Source organism: Aedes aegypti, chromosome 2 (genome assembly GCF_002204515.2).
Source record: "Aedes aegypti strain LVP_AGWG chromosome 2, AaegL5.0 Primary Assembly, whole genome shotgun sequence".
Classification (NCBI taxonomy): domain Eukaryota; kingdom Metazoa; phylum Arthropoda; class Insecta; order Diptera; family Culicidae; genus Aedes; species Aedes aegypti.
In genome coordinates, this window is record NC_035108.1 from 139060520 (window position 1) to 139074391 (window position 13872).

Here is a 13872-nt window from a genome sequence, read left to right on the forward strand (position 1 = left end):
TTTGTTTGTTTGAGATTACGTTACCTTAATTTATTTACTTTTATTTTAATGTACAAACAATTCTTTGGAATGTTCCCAAAATTAGACTCTAACATTATTGCCTTCAAGATCACGCACTCTCAAACAGCTATGACGGTCGATCAGTTGTGATTTCCTCCTCCTTTTCAGCCAGAGCGATTTCCTTGTCTTTGACTTCATCGTCAAATATTTTCAGATCCTTCACATAATACCATACTCCACAATCGACTAGAGTTCCTGCGAGAACAAATGCGGCCGCTATGAAGTTCATGAGGTACCTATTCGTAAAAATAAGGATTTTAACAACTCTGTAAAATTGTTATAGTAAAACTTTGGTTACCTCAATGATTCTCCATCATACAACCAGCAGTTTCCTTTCCCGGAACATGTTTTACCCCACACCAAGCAGGTTTTGTCCAGAACAAGCCCGAAAAATATCGGACTCGGGATGAAAGACAACAAACTTAACAGCATCATTCCGAAACCCATCGAAACGGTTTTATCCTTTTCGTCGACACACCGTACCGATACCAAGAAGTTACTCGCCCGACCAGTGGCCCCGGAAAATTTCAGGAAACACATCACCACCAGGAAGGTGATGAATTCTTTCTGGCAGTTCAACGGACATGGTCCAGCAAGAGCTTTACCTCCGTGAGATTCCTAGAACAGCATTCATCAGTGGAGAATCTGTGCCACAGAAAAATGAAGTGTCAACTTACCAACTGACTATAGGATAGAGAATATGCACTTTCTGATGTGCTGTTCGATGTCAATAGCCTTTCTAGTACTGGATTTGTATTTGAATAATTTCTACCAGATATACAGGAGCAATCATCGTAGATCTAGAAGAAGTGAGTTCAAATTATGGGATTACATTCACAGTATTTAGTAGACAGTCTATGACATTCAGATAAGGTTATCTGATAAGATGCTTGGCAAGTTCACTAACCTTGAGATCTCCGCTTTGATATTGCTGTTTGCAACCGGCATGACAAGCAGAAATATATGTATTTCCATCCTCTCCACAAATCGGAGAATACTTTACATAATCACATTGGCAGTTGGAATTGCAGGTTGGTGTTAAATCCGTACTGTAAAGCGAATGAAGTGGGTTGGTTACAATTATACAAGATAACATCAATCAGTTCAATCTTACCTTGATGAATGATTAACGATGACGGAGTTCTCAGCAGCGGTACATCCTAAAAACGCATAAGTTACCATGCCCATTACGGAAAGTAGTCCCACTAAAACGTTCCAAGCAGCCATATATCGTGCTCTTGGTTTGTACTTCGAAATGACGATTCCAGATAGAAGCACTCCGATAGCGGAGAATGCCAGCGCCACTGTACCAGTTACCAAACTGGATGTAGAAGCCGATTGCTTGTATTGGGTCTCGATATACTTCGGAGTGAAGATCCAGTACGGCATGAACCCGAAAAAGTAGAATACTGAAGCTATGTTGTTCAACATGAGGATTTTGTTTTTCAATAACCGTTTGAAAGTTATCATCATGTCTTTGAACGATGCAGGTAGCTCATTTTCCTTTTTCACTTCGCTTAGCTTCACACCAAGCTTCTGCTTCTCAGTGGCTATCCTTCTCCTAATAGCAGCTCTCGGTAGCTGTTTCGGAAACATACCCATGAAAATTGCAAAGAATCCCAGAAGTAATCCTAGGACTAGCCATCCCAACCACCAGGCTCCCAACCATCGAGGATCTTTGTTCGTGATGGTTGGTGTCATTGATGGGGAAATATACAGCTTCAGGCAATACGACGCCAACGTATAACCTATCGCTGGTCCAAGCATTCTCAGGAAATATGAAACACCTTAAAGTAGAAGAACAATGACAGCTATGGTAAAAAGCGCCAATCAGTTGCAGCAGATACTCACTAACCAGTGCAGGAGTTTTTGATTTCTTGATGTTGTCATCCATGTACGATACGCCTAATGTGTAATACAGTGAACTTCCTACCCCGGAAATGAACTGTGCCACAAACAGCACCACCTGAGGAGCTAGATTGCCTTCTTCCACTTCACATTCGGCTCCTCGAGTTCCATTACCCCGGCATAACGTCTTCGCTTTCTGTGCTTCAAACACTTCCTTAGTCTGATCCTCGTCATAGCTGGCCCCATGCTCCGTAGTTAACGAAAGGGCGGCCTCTCCCGGACCGTACAACAGATGGGGAAGTGCATTCAACCAACAAAATAAAACTATGGTAAACAAACCGAATGCTATCCATCGGGGACGGTGTCCTTTTCCGGCGTAGTAACTGAGGATGGCTGATAGGAACAATGAACTTATGTCGTTTCCGACCGAGATAATTCCGGTGTTTTTGCTAGGAATTTTGTATCGTTTTTCTAGGGTTGTAATCGTACCGTTGAAGTACGCATAAGTAGCGGAAAAGATACATCCCACGACACCGTACAGAAAAACGTAGGCTTTCTTGTTGGCAAATCTGAAATGGAAAAAAAGGTTTTTGGTGAATATTATTGACAAATTAACATAATTGATGTGAGTTTGAGCAGGCCTGAGTAAAAGCAAAAATACTAAAGGATTCATTTTTTTTTGTCAATATACCGTTTTGGATCATATTACCCGAGCAGAAGAAAATAACTACTGAATACCAAATTGAGGTATTCCATACCAGATAATTTCCAATACTACATACCTGAATGAGGTATGGATTAGCCCTGCATAAGAGGTAAAATACCTCAAATAATATCTCAAGCATATTCTACGAACACCAAACTGATAACTAGATCAGGTATTGTAATACCTCAATAATACTTGATGGATTTTCATATAAAAATTAAATTTTTTAATTGTTGTTCAATACCTCCAGCAGACCTCAATAGCTGTTCAATACCTCAATGAAGTATTTTTAATTGTTTTAAAGATTTTTTTCAATACCATTATAATACCAAATTGAGGTATTGACAACTGAACAATACCTAATTTTGGCATGATACCAAAAAATGGTATGCATAAGTTATTGGGGAGTTATTTGTTCCTCCTCGGGTACGGACAGCTTCATATTCCGGACACTATTCTTTGTATGGGAAACATTCCACACGAAATGTTTCAATTTTTGCTGTTCAAAAGTTCTCACTTTCAAGGCTCATTTTAATAAGCTTTGTCCATGAAATTTTATGCAAACTTATAATGTCTAACAGCTTTAGACGTCTCTTAAGTGGCTTTATGACATCAACTGATGATTTGATTTATCTATTAATGATTTCCATGAGCTATCCGGAATTCGAATCAAAGTGTCCGGAATATGGGGCAAAAAAGAGGAAGCGTTCTGAATAAGAATCATGAAAAAACCACACATTTCAATTTATTTAAAATTATACAATTTGCTAAGCTTGTTCTTTACCCACCGTTCGAATGATAAGGGTTTTTGACGCTCGATAACGCTGAAAAATCATACAGAATGATTTATTTAGTATGCTCTATACTGAGTTATACTTCTCTAAGGCCTTAAGTGACCGTAATATGAATCAAAACGGTACTGGTACACATATTTAGTACACATAAGTTGCCAGCGATACTCAGAATATTCATATGGTCGGAATAATTACGGTTGGGCACTGGGTTAGGTCGGGTGAAAAAGATCTTTTTTTGGGACATACCAAGTTATCTTCATTTATTTGCAATGATAATGTTTTTAATTTGCAGAATTATAAATTCTGTTTTAGTTCGGGATGAATCACTGCGACCAGTTTTTTTTTATCTTTTGTGGTATATCCTTGTCCTTTGTTTGTGCATGTCGTTCTACACACTTAGATTTTTTTCACGAGCTCGGCTGTGCAAATCTCGGTTTCCTGATTTTAACCGAGACTCAGCTAACAATTTGTCCGGTTGCTTAGCAACGAAGCACGGTTTACTGATACTCGGCTTTTATTTACTGAGATCCCAGGAAATTTGTTTGCCGACTTCTCAGCTGTGCGGATCTCGGTTAAAATTAGCCGAGATTCGGCATTATAATTTAAGTGTGTACTCGTTCTACTGTCGTTCTAATAATGATGTAGTCGTTTTTATACAATTATCATTCTTTTCCATTTTGCATAGTTTTTCTTTAGAAAAAGATACCGCTATACAGCCATTTCATGAAAAACCGATCTAGTGGGTCACCGAATTCCGTGAAAATTTGCTATTTTGTCCCTTATCCGAAATAAGGATACACGTGTTTTTGGATTTTTTGATTAGGGTGACCATTTCCGAAAAAGGTTGACCATAAAAACCGCGAATTTGCAAATATTTTATTTTTTTTTAAATTATAACTTTTGAACCGTTTGACCGCTTTTCAATTTTCTTGAACTAAATAAAAAATAAAGATCTTGACTTTTGAAAAAAAAAAATCAAAATTTCACAAAAAATGTTGTTTTACATGAAAAAAAAAAAATCAAAATTTTCCCTTTTTCGTGTTTTGAAGGCCTCGGGAAAAAAAGTCTATTGCTGTTCTCATTTTTTTAAAGTTCAAAAATTTTTACGTTTACTATGTATGTTTTTAAGTTTTTGAGACAAATTTAAAAAAAAAATCAGTCATTTTTTTATCGGCACACACTATATGTCCAAGCGCATTAGATTTTTATTTAAAAAAGATCATATCTTTTGAACAGCTCTACCGATTTCCAATCTTTTTTTACTTCTCAAATATAAAACTATGAAAACATTTTTTTCTACCATAAAAAAATAAAAAATTTCAGTTTTTAAGAATTTTTTTATATTTTTTCCTTTTTTTTCAGAGTTTTATTCAGATTGGGCCACAAAGCTAGGTTGAATGATACTGATTTTGACCATGCATCGGTACACTAGCGTTGCTTCTACTTATAAGGTTTAAAGTCGTTTTTAGTAACTTGGAACAGAATTCCTCGCATTAGACATTTCGATTCCATGAAACAATAAGCTTATTTTAGAAGGTAAAAGATCTGGTACTCCACTGACTCGCCATCGTTTACCTCTTAGATATCGAAAGATAAGCACTTGAACTCAGAAAAAACTTGTCTCATAAATTGACACCAGCCACAGATGCTGATTGAGTCATTTTTCCACTTCAATCTCCTCATAAAAAGCATGGCTAAAACAATACTTCCGCACATTATCTTAAATAGTATGTATTAGTGAAACTAGCACATAAGAAATTCTATGTAATGGTCTACAAACATGATTGACGACAATGAATAAATAAATAAATAAATAATCTAGGACAAATAGGTGGGTCTTAGGGACTTATTACTCTCTTATATTCTTCTGACCGTAGCTTATAAATATTAGCAAGGACAGATACAACAAGAGTACAATATGGTAGATCTTACCCCGTAACGCACCTCGAAAATGTGATCTATCCACGGGTAACACCATTTAGAATGTGGGTGGTAAATGACTGGACAATGCGGTACTTCGCGTACCTGCAGGTATAAAATAGATCCCATTTGTGGTCCTTAGCCTCTTGTCCAGTAACTCCTATCCCTATCTCCCCGTGGTGCCGCCTGGGGTACGAGTAACCGTAGGGAAGATCGGGTAACCAACCCTGGTGGGACCTTGGTCGTTTGCTGACAGGACCTTCTTCAATACATTTGTATTAAATATTTATTTTTTTTTCATTGATGTTCAGTACAAGTTATGTCACGCTAACCATAAACATTCTTGACTCCCTCGGTTTCCATAAACAACTGTGCAAAAGACATCTTCAAACGTCCGTATGCAAAACGTCCTTATGCGAAACGTCCTTATGCGAAATGGGTCACCCCCGACAAGGGGGGAGGGCTGTTTTGCATAAAGACTTTTCGCATAAGGACGCTTCGCATAATTTTCCGGGTGTACGTTTCGCATAATGGACATTTGGCATAAAGAGAATTATATGCCTTCTTTAAAATTCTACCTGTTCATATATGAAACTGCTTTATGCGAAACGTCCTTTATGCCAAACGTCCGTATGCAAAACGTCCTTATGCGAAACGTCCTTATGCGAAATGGGTCACCCCCGCTGACAAGTATGTAAGTACACTAGCTCTGAAACGTCGTCAAATTTGATAGATCAAATTTGCCCACAAGAAATAATTTTGAACCGGCGGTATTCAATTCTACCAACCTCAGCTTGATCTTTCTGAATAGCTTAATTTTGCTCCAACAAATATTACCATACCAAAATTTAATTACACATGTCATTTATTTGCGATTTAATTAGAAAAGAATTGCCTGATAGGGTGCAGAGCTACTTGGGCACTTCCATGATTCACTTTGGCATAGGAGGTTATTCTCGGCCGAAATATCTGAATTTTTGCAATAAGAGGCACTACAGTACGACGCACATTGTGGCCAAATATGAACTAAGTAGTTTTTGAAAAACCCCACTGTCGAAGTGAATCAAAAGTGTCAAGAATAGGATCCGGCTCCCTATAGATCGAAAAACTATGTCTTAAGCAACTTGGACAAAAAATCGACGTGAATAGTAATCAATCATAACAAGAAGATATTTGGTCATTCTCGACTAAACACATTTTGCCAAAAAATCCGAGATCGGTGGAACTCGAAAGAACCGCCAACCAAATGAAGAAGGGTAAATATCAGATGACCCTAAATGGATCATTCTAGAAAAAGGGATATACGGAGGATTCGGTTGATTAACGTTTACAGAAACGACTTTCGGTGAATTGACACTCGGCGAAAATTAGCACAACCAATTGTGTTGCAAATTCTAACCATTGTTTATTAATTAACATTTGGACACTTGGAGAACCGACGGTTGAATGTCAAAAGTAAAGTTACATGGTTGTAGCCAAATTTAGCCAGTTTAGCCAAGACATGCTGCAAAGATAAGTTGAAAGAACAGCTTATTTTTAAAAGAAGGGTGAATCATCTATGAAATGCAAATATATGAAGATGGTCCATATTGACATGATCAATTACGAAGATATCTTAGACTCCTCTTCGAGGCTTACGTATTTTGAAGGAAGAACCTCCCCTATCCATTATCGTTGGTGATCATTATAAATATTTCAAGTCAAAATACTGACCTGAAGGACCGTAAAACGGTTAAAAGGACGTTAATAAATAAGGCGAGAAATAGAGAAATAATTTTCCGGTAAATGGTCCTTCCGGGTAATGGTTCTCCGGTAAATGGTTCATTCCGGTAAATGGTTCATTCCGGTAAATGGTTTTCCGGTTAATGGTCTTCCGGCAAATTGCATTCCGGGTAATGGTTTTCCGGGTAATGTCGGAGAACCGAGGATCAAAGGCCGTTTCTTCAATATCAGCATAATCAACGTGCACAGCCCTCACCTAGCAAGTGAGGATGACGTTAAGGACGCTTTCTACGCGCAGCTGGAACGTGAATACGACGGCTGCCCATGCCATGATGTCAAAATCGTTATCGGAGATCTCAACGCTCAGGTTGGCCAGGAGGAGGAATTCAGACCGATTATAGGGAAGCTCAGCGCTCACCAGCTTACGAACGAAAACGGCCTTAGACTGATTGATTTCGCCGCCTCCAAAAACATGGCCATTAGCCTGGGACACGGTTATATGAAAAATTTAGATTCTCGCTCCAGACCACTTTCTGGATTGCATTTAGGTCTCATATCAACTGTGCAAAATTTCTGCTCGATCGGTGAAACTATATTTTAGCGCCAGCCGTTCAAAGTTTGTATGAGATTTACTATGGGAAAACTTACTTTTGCAAAGAAAAATAGCCAGAGGTCGCCCATTGTCGTCTATTAAAAATTCTGAACACAGATCTCGATAGGTATTTCTACGATGAACAACATTGCCGAAGACCGCAAAGCAATCCGATGCTTGTGAAAAAAGTTGTTAAGCGTAGACTATTTGGAAATTTTGCCCGATTTTGTTATTATTGTTATTCCTTTACGTGTTAATCAACGTCGCCTTGCCAATTGGTTTTCATTGAATAACTTTTTTCACAAGTGTCGGATTGTTTCGCGGTCATCGGCAATATTGTTCATCGTAAAAATACCTATCGAGGTCTGTGTTCAGAATTTTTATAGAGGTCAACGGGCGACCTCTGGCGATTTTTCTTTGCAAAAGTAAGTTTTCCCATAGTAAATCTCATACAAACTTTGAACGGCTGGCGCTAAAATATAGTGTCACCGATCGAGCTGAAATTTTGCACAGTTGTTATGGGACCTAAATGAAATCCAAAAAGTGGACTGGAGCGAGAATCTAAGTTTTGTCCCACACTAATGGCCATACGTAGTACCTACTTCCAGCACAGCCTCCCGTATCGATACACCAGGAGATCACCCCAACAAACTGAATCGCAAATCGACCACGTTTTGATTTATGGAAGACACTTCTCGGACAATATCGACGTCAGAACTTATCGCGGCGCAAACATCGATTCGGACCACTACCTAGTGACGGTTGAAGTGCGCCAACGACTCTCCGTTGTGAACAACATTCGGTACCGACGCCCGCCACGGTACAATCTGGAACGACTCAAGCTACCCGAAGTCGCAACTGATTACGCACAAAGCCTTAAAGCAGCGTTGCCGGAAGAGGGAGAGCTCACCGAAGCCCCTCTTGAGGACTGCTGGAGTAGTCTCAAAGCAGCCATAAACAACGCAGCGGAAGGTGCCATTGGGTTCGTGGTAGCAAATTGACGGAACGGTTGGGTCGACAGGAGTGTCAGACGGTTTTGGACGAGAAGAATGCAGCGCGGGCGATGATGCTTCAGCAAGGCACCTGTCAAAACGTGGAACGATACAAACAGAAGCGAAGACAGCAAACCCATCTATTCCAGGATAAAAAGCGCCGCCTGGAAGAGTTGGAGTGCGAAAAGATGGAGCAGCTATATCGTTATCAAGAAACACGAAGTTCTAAAAGAAACTAAATGCATCCCGCAAAGGCTTTGTGCCGCGAGCCGAAATGTGCCGGGATAAGGATGGAGGTATCTTGACGAACTATGCTATCAAACAGCTCAAGAACAACAAAGCAGCTGGAAAGGATGGTATTGGAGCGGAACTTATTAAAATGGGCCCGGAAAGGTTGGCCACTTCTCTGCACCGATTGATAGCCAGGATCTGGGATACAGAACTGCTACCGGAGGAGTGGAAGGAGGGAATAATATACCCAATATACAAAAAGGGTGACAAGTTAGAATGTGCGAACTATCGAGCGATCACCATTCTTAAGGTGAAGATGAATCGAAGCCAAACATCAAATTTTCAAGAGCACGAATTGGGAGAACCGAACATCCGTTTGAGCTGAAAACTTAATCGATTGGTCACTAGCTGGTGGTGACCAATCGATTAAGTTTTCAGCTCAAACGGATGTTCGGTTCTCCCAATTCATGCTCTTGAAAATTTGAAGTTTGGCTTCTATTCATCTTCACCTTAATGCAGCCTATAAAGTGCTTTTCAAGATCATCTTCCGCCGTCTATCCCACTGGCAAGCAGATTTGTGGGAAGTTATCAAGCCGGTTTTGTGGACGGGCGATCGACGACAGACCAAATCTTTATGTTGCGGCAGATCCTCCAAAAGTGTCGCGAATATCAAGTCCCTACGCACCACCTATTCATCGATTTCAAAGCGGCCTATGATTCCATCGACCGCGAAGAGCTATGGAAGATTATGGACGAGAATGGTTTTCCCGGGAAACTGACTAGACTGATCAAAGCAACGATGGATAGTGTACAGTGCTGTGTGAAGATATCGAGTGCATTATTGGACCCGTTTGAAACACGCAAAGGGCTTCGACAAGGCGATGGTGTTTCCTCCCTTCTGTTCAATATTGCGCTAGAAGGTGTTATGAAATGGGCGAGCTTCAACATGCGGGCACGATCTTCAATAAATCCAGCCAGTTCATTTGTTTCGCTGACGACGTGGACATTGTCGGAAGAACGTTCCAGGTGGTTGCTGAACAGTATAGCAAGCTGAAACGTGAAGCAGATCGGGTTGGATTGAAGGTAAATACGTCGAAGACGAAATATCTGGTGGCTGGAGGAACCGAGCGCGATAGAGCTCGCATAGGCAGACGCGTGCCAATCGACGGGGATGAGTTCGAGGTGGTGGACGAATTTGTCTACCTCGGATCATTGATAACGTCGGATAACAACTGCAGCAGAAAAATTCGAAGAAGTATCATTGCCGGAAGTCGTGCTTACTATGGACTCCACAAGACCTTGTAGTCTGGTAAACTTCACTTCAATCAAATTCTTAAAACATCTTTGATTTAGTGGGCACATTATTGATGAATCCGAAAACAATCTGTGACTCGAGATTTGCCTACCTCCAGGAGCACAAATGCACAGCACTCTTTTCACCCGACCTAACCCAGTGACTCACCTATACAACTCCGGCTTCTGGAGATCGTTTATCCACTTGTGAAAACTAGATAGGGGGATTAGGGGCATAATGGACACGTCAAGCAAATGTTCGGTTTAAGACCATAAAATGGCAATATTTTTATTTCACCCCCGGCCAGTTTTCAAGTTTGATGTTAGTACAACGTGCTACATTCATTTATTGTGATAAAAATCGTATCATATGTTAGAAAAGCGAGATAGAAAATTGGGTCGAAAACAAGGCTGGTAAAAAGGTATCGGGGCGAAATGAACACTTGCATGAAATTTAGAGATTTTAATATATTTAATGTCAGTCAATCATTCCGATATGTAAAAGGGCTCTCCCTCAATCATAATAGCTAAAAAGAACCTTTCTGGGTCTGTATTTTGCTCAAAAATTAGATTCTTCCACGGCCTTGCTTATATGCCAATTTGAAACTGAGAAAAACTTTAAATAAATTTTTGAAGGACAATTGAAGCAAAAAATAAACTTTTATACCGTCTAACATTTCAAATGGAATATAGATTTCATGCAGTGTATTAACTTTCGATGAAGTATGCATCTTCTTAGATATTGAGGGGGTGTCCATTTCACCCCGTATGTTCATTATGCCCCTAATCCCCCTATGTGTACGAGTATACTGACAAAAAAAATCCGTTAAGTATTCGCCGAGCATTGGGATATTTAGTATTTATGCTTTCACTCAGGCCTATACGGATTAAGAGCTTTTTGAGGAATTTCGGATGAAATCAGTTCAAATATTTGGTCGGGATGACCTCATAAAATCTCTTCACAAAAAAAAATGCACAAATAATGTTTCAAAGTTGCCCGTTCGATTTTTGAAACATGCCAAAAATTTTAATTTTGCCAAATGCGAACGGTGCCAAAATCGAACGGACACTAGGTATAGTGTATAGTATTCCTTAATTTTTCATTGGAATTGGATTTCAGTACCGTTGAAATATATATCATTTTCCCACACTAAAGAATAATTTTACGCAAATTGAATTTTTATGGATTTGAGGCCACGCAACATTTGTTTGGTATATTTTTATGAATGATTAGTATACTCGGTAGGGGGGTCCCGTAGCCTCGAGGCTACGCTTTCGCTTCGTAAGCGGAAGGTCATGGGTTCGATTCCACACAAAAAAAACTCCGTCCAGCCACCAGAAGACGCCGCACGAAGGACCGTGTGTTGGGGAACACATCCATCCTTCGTAAGTATCGGATGGTGACTGAGACACACTGACCCTCTTTGTAGGCTGTTGCCTCACACGTAAACATGGCAAAATGAATCACCGCACACCAATGGACTTTGATATGGATATGGATTGGACCAACGGCAGCACTCTCCTCTACCTGCTCGGTATGAGAGAAAATAGCAATAAGGATATAACTAGAATTCTGTATATAATACTCGGCATAGTAGTGGCCAAGTGCACGGAGTGCCTAAAAACAAATAAAAGTAAGGAAAAAAAATAGTATACTCGGTACATTGAAACTTGTGATAAGCCAAGGGAACATCGTGGCGGCTATTGTATTCTTTTTGATGATCTAAGGTACGTCTTCTTAAACTCAGGAACTTCTTGGAGTATAGGTATTCATATTTATAGAGGTAACCAGTGCTCATCGGGAGCTTTATCATTGAAATTTATGCCCATGTAAGATCAAACAACTATGATTTATTGTGTTATCAGTTCTAAGGTTAGTATCATTTTGAATTAAGGACTTCAAAGCTACAAGCATAGCAAGTGTAGTTATTGAGTAAGGTTTACTCCCTAACAGACTCGTCCAATGATATGCTATCGATACTCGGAATTACGAATGTTAACATTTGTCTTAAAACGACTCTCAGTGAAGGCCTTCATATGCGCAAACAGAGATTTGAATAATCTTCATATCCAAATATACTCAAACAAACATATTATATCATGTTTAGAATCCAACGGATTACTAGGGTTATTTAAAAAAATCATTGACCCTAGGTTTTCAGTAATCTTATTAACGATAAATCAACAAGGTTTATACTTATGGAGGCTTATACAATTCTGATAAACCAAATTTAACATTTTCCGGCAATCATTGAACTCCTTTGAGCCTTCTTATCTATAAGCGTAACTTGTAACGATTATGACATTAATGCATAAAGTTCACAGCCAAACAAGCCAAATATAATATGCTTAATCATGTTTCAAAATCAACGGTTGTTAACGCTTATCCAAAAACTCATTTTAGCGGAGGATTCGTATCAAAAGGCTTAACCAGAGATCTTTCGAATATGTTCTGAAGAGCCTATATGAATATTAATCTTATCCATAAATCGACGAAAGATCACCGGTTACGCTTATAGATCTGAAGGCCTGTGCTTGAAGAAGTTCTTGTACAATCTTGAACGGTTTTTGAACTTAGAGCTTGACGGAACATGTGTTTATGAGCCTATTTGTGTATGTATGTTGTTCATAAACCTATGAGAAATCATTTGTCACGCTTGTAGATCTGAAGATTTTAACCCGTGTGGATATTATTCTAGTTTGTAAGGTTCTGAAAGCTCCCTCGTTGTGTTCATAGATATGATCACCTTTACCCAAGTAGTTCTTGAATAACTTTAAACAGTCGTTGAACTTAAATCTTGCTAGAAAAAAAAAAATACATAAGGCCGTATAGATACCACCCATTATCTCTATCCTCTGAGAGATCACTGGTTACACTTGTATATCTTTATCTTGTTCATGAACCTCCGACAGATCACTAGCTATGCTTTAAGATTTGAAAGTCTGTAGTTAAAGAAGGTTTTGGATAACCTTGAATAGCTGTTGAACTCGAAATATGGTACATTTTGAGCCAGTATGGATATTTTCTTTGTTTGCACGATTCTGAAAGGACACTCGTTACGCTTGTAGATCTCATGACCTATACTCCTAGTAGTTTTTGGGTAACCTGAATTAAAAACAATTTCGAGATTTTGCCATCCGGTAGCAGTAGCGCAAGTGAAATTGAACCTTGTCTTGCGGATATCGCAGGAGCCTGCCACTTGGTAAGATGGCGTATTCTGAAAAAGTTTTCAGTAGCTCAAGGGCAATCATTATTTGAGCCAAGAAATACGATATTTTGTCAACAGGCGGCGCAAGCGAGCATAAAATTTTTGTTTCGAAAATTTCTCAAGATCCTGACTACTTAGAAAGATGACGTTTTCGTAAAAATGGTTTATTACAGTCAAGAGGTACGAGATTTTTGGGAAAAAAATCATATTCACTAGTGCCATCTGGGGGCAAAATATTGATTTGCGTGGATCGAATAATGATAACCCTTGAGTTACTGAACAAGTTTGCCAAAGGCGTCATTTTTATGAGTAGATATTCCTGAGATTCCTGAGATATTTTTGAAATAAAAGTTCTATGCTCACTTACACCACCTGTTGGAAAAATCTCGAATACATTTTTTCTGAAGACGCCATCTCATGTGGTCAGGGTATACTCGCAAAACAAAAGTTTCATGCTCGCTAGCATTGCCTGGTGGCAGAATTCCATAGCTTATTGACCATCGTA

The 13872-nt window shown here is 39.3% G+C and overlaps 1 protein-coding gene across 2 annotated transcripts in view; it reads right to left on the bottom strand.

Annotated features, from left to right (window-relative positions):
• LOC5571480 (solute carrier organic anion transporter family member 2A1) overlaps window positions 1-13872 on the bottom strand; it is a 31842-nt gene continuing 17970 nt past the window's right edge. For both annotated transcript variants that reach the window (XM_021842544.1, XM_021842543.1), the window contains 6 exons: window positions 1912-2477; window positions 1175-1847; window positions 968-1109; window positions 738-860; window positions 359-678; window positions 1-296 (listed from right to left, as the gene is read on the bottom strand). In XM_021842544.1, coding sequence (XP_021698236.1) covers window positions 128-296; window positions 359-678; window positions 738-860; window positions 968-1109; window positions 1175-1847; window positions 1912-2477 — 1993 coding nt within the window. In that variant the 3' untranslated portion in view covers window positions 1-127. The remainder of the gene's footprint in view (window positions 297-358; window positions 679-737; window positions 861-967; window positions 1110-1174; window positions 1848-1911; window positions 2478-13872) is intronic.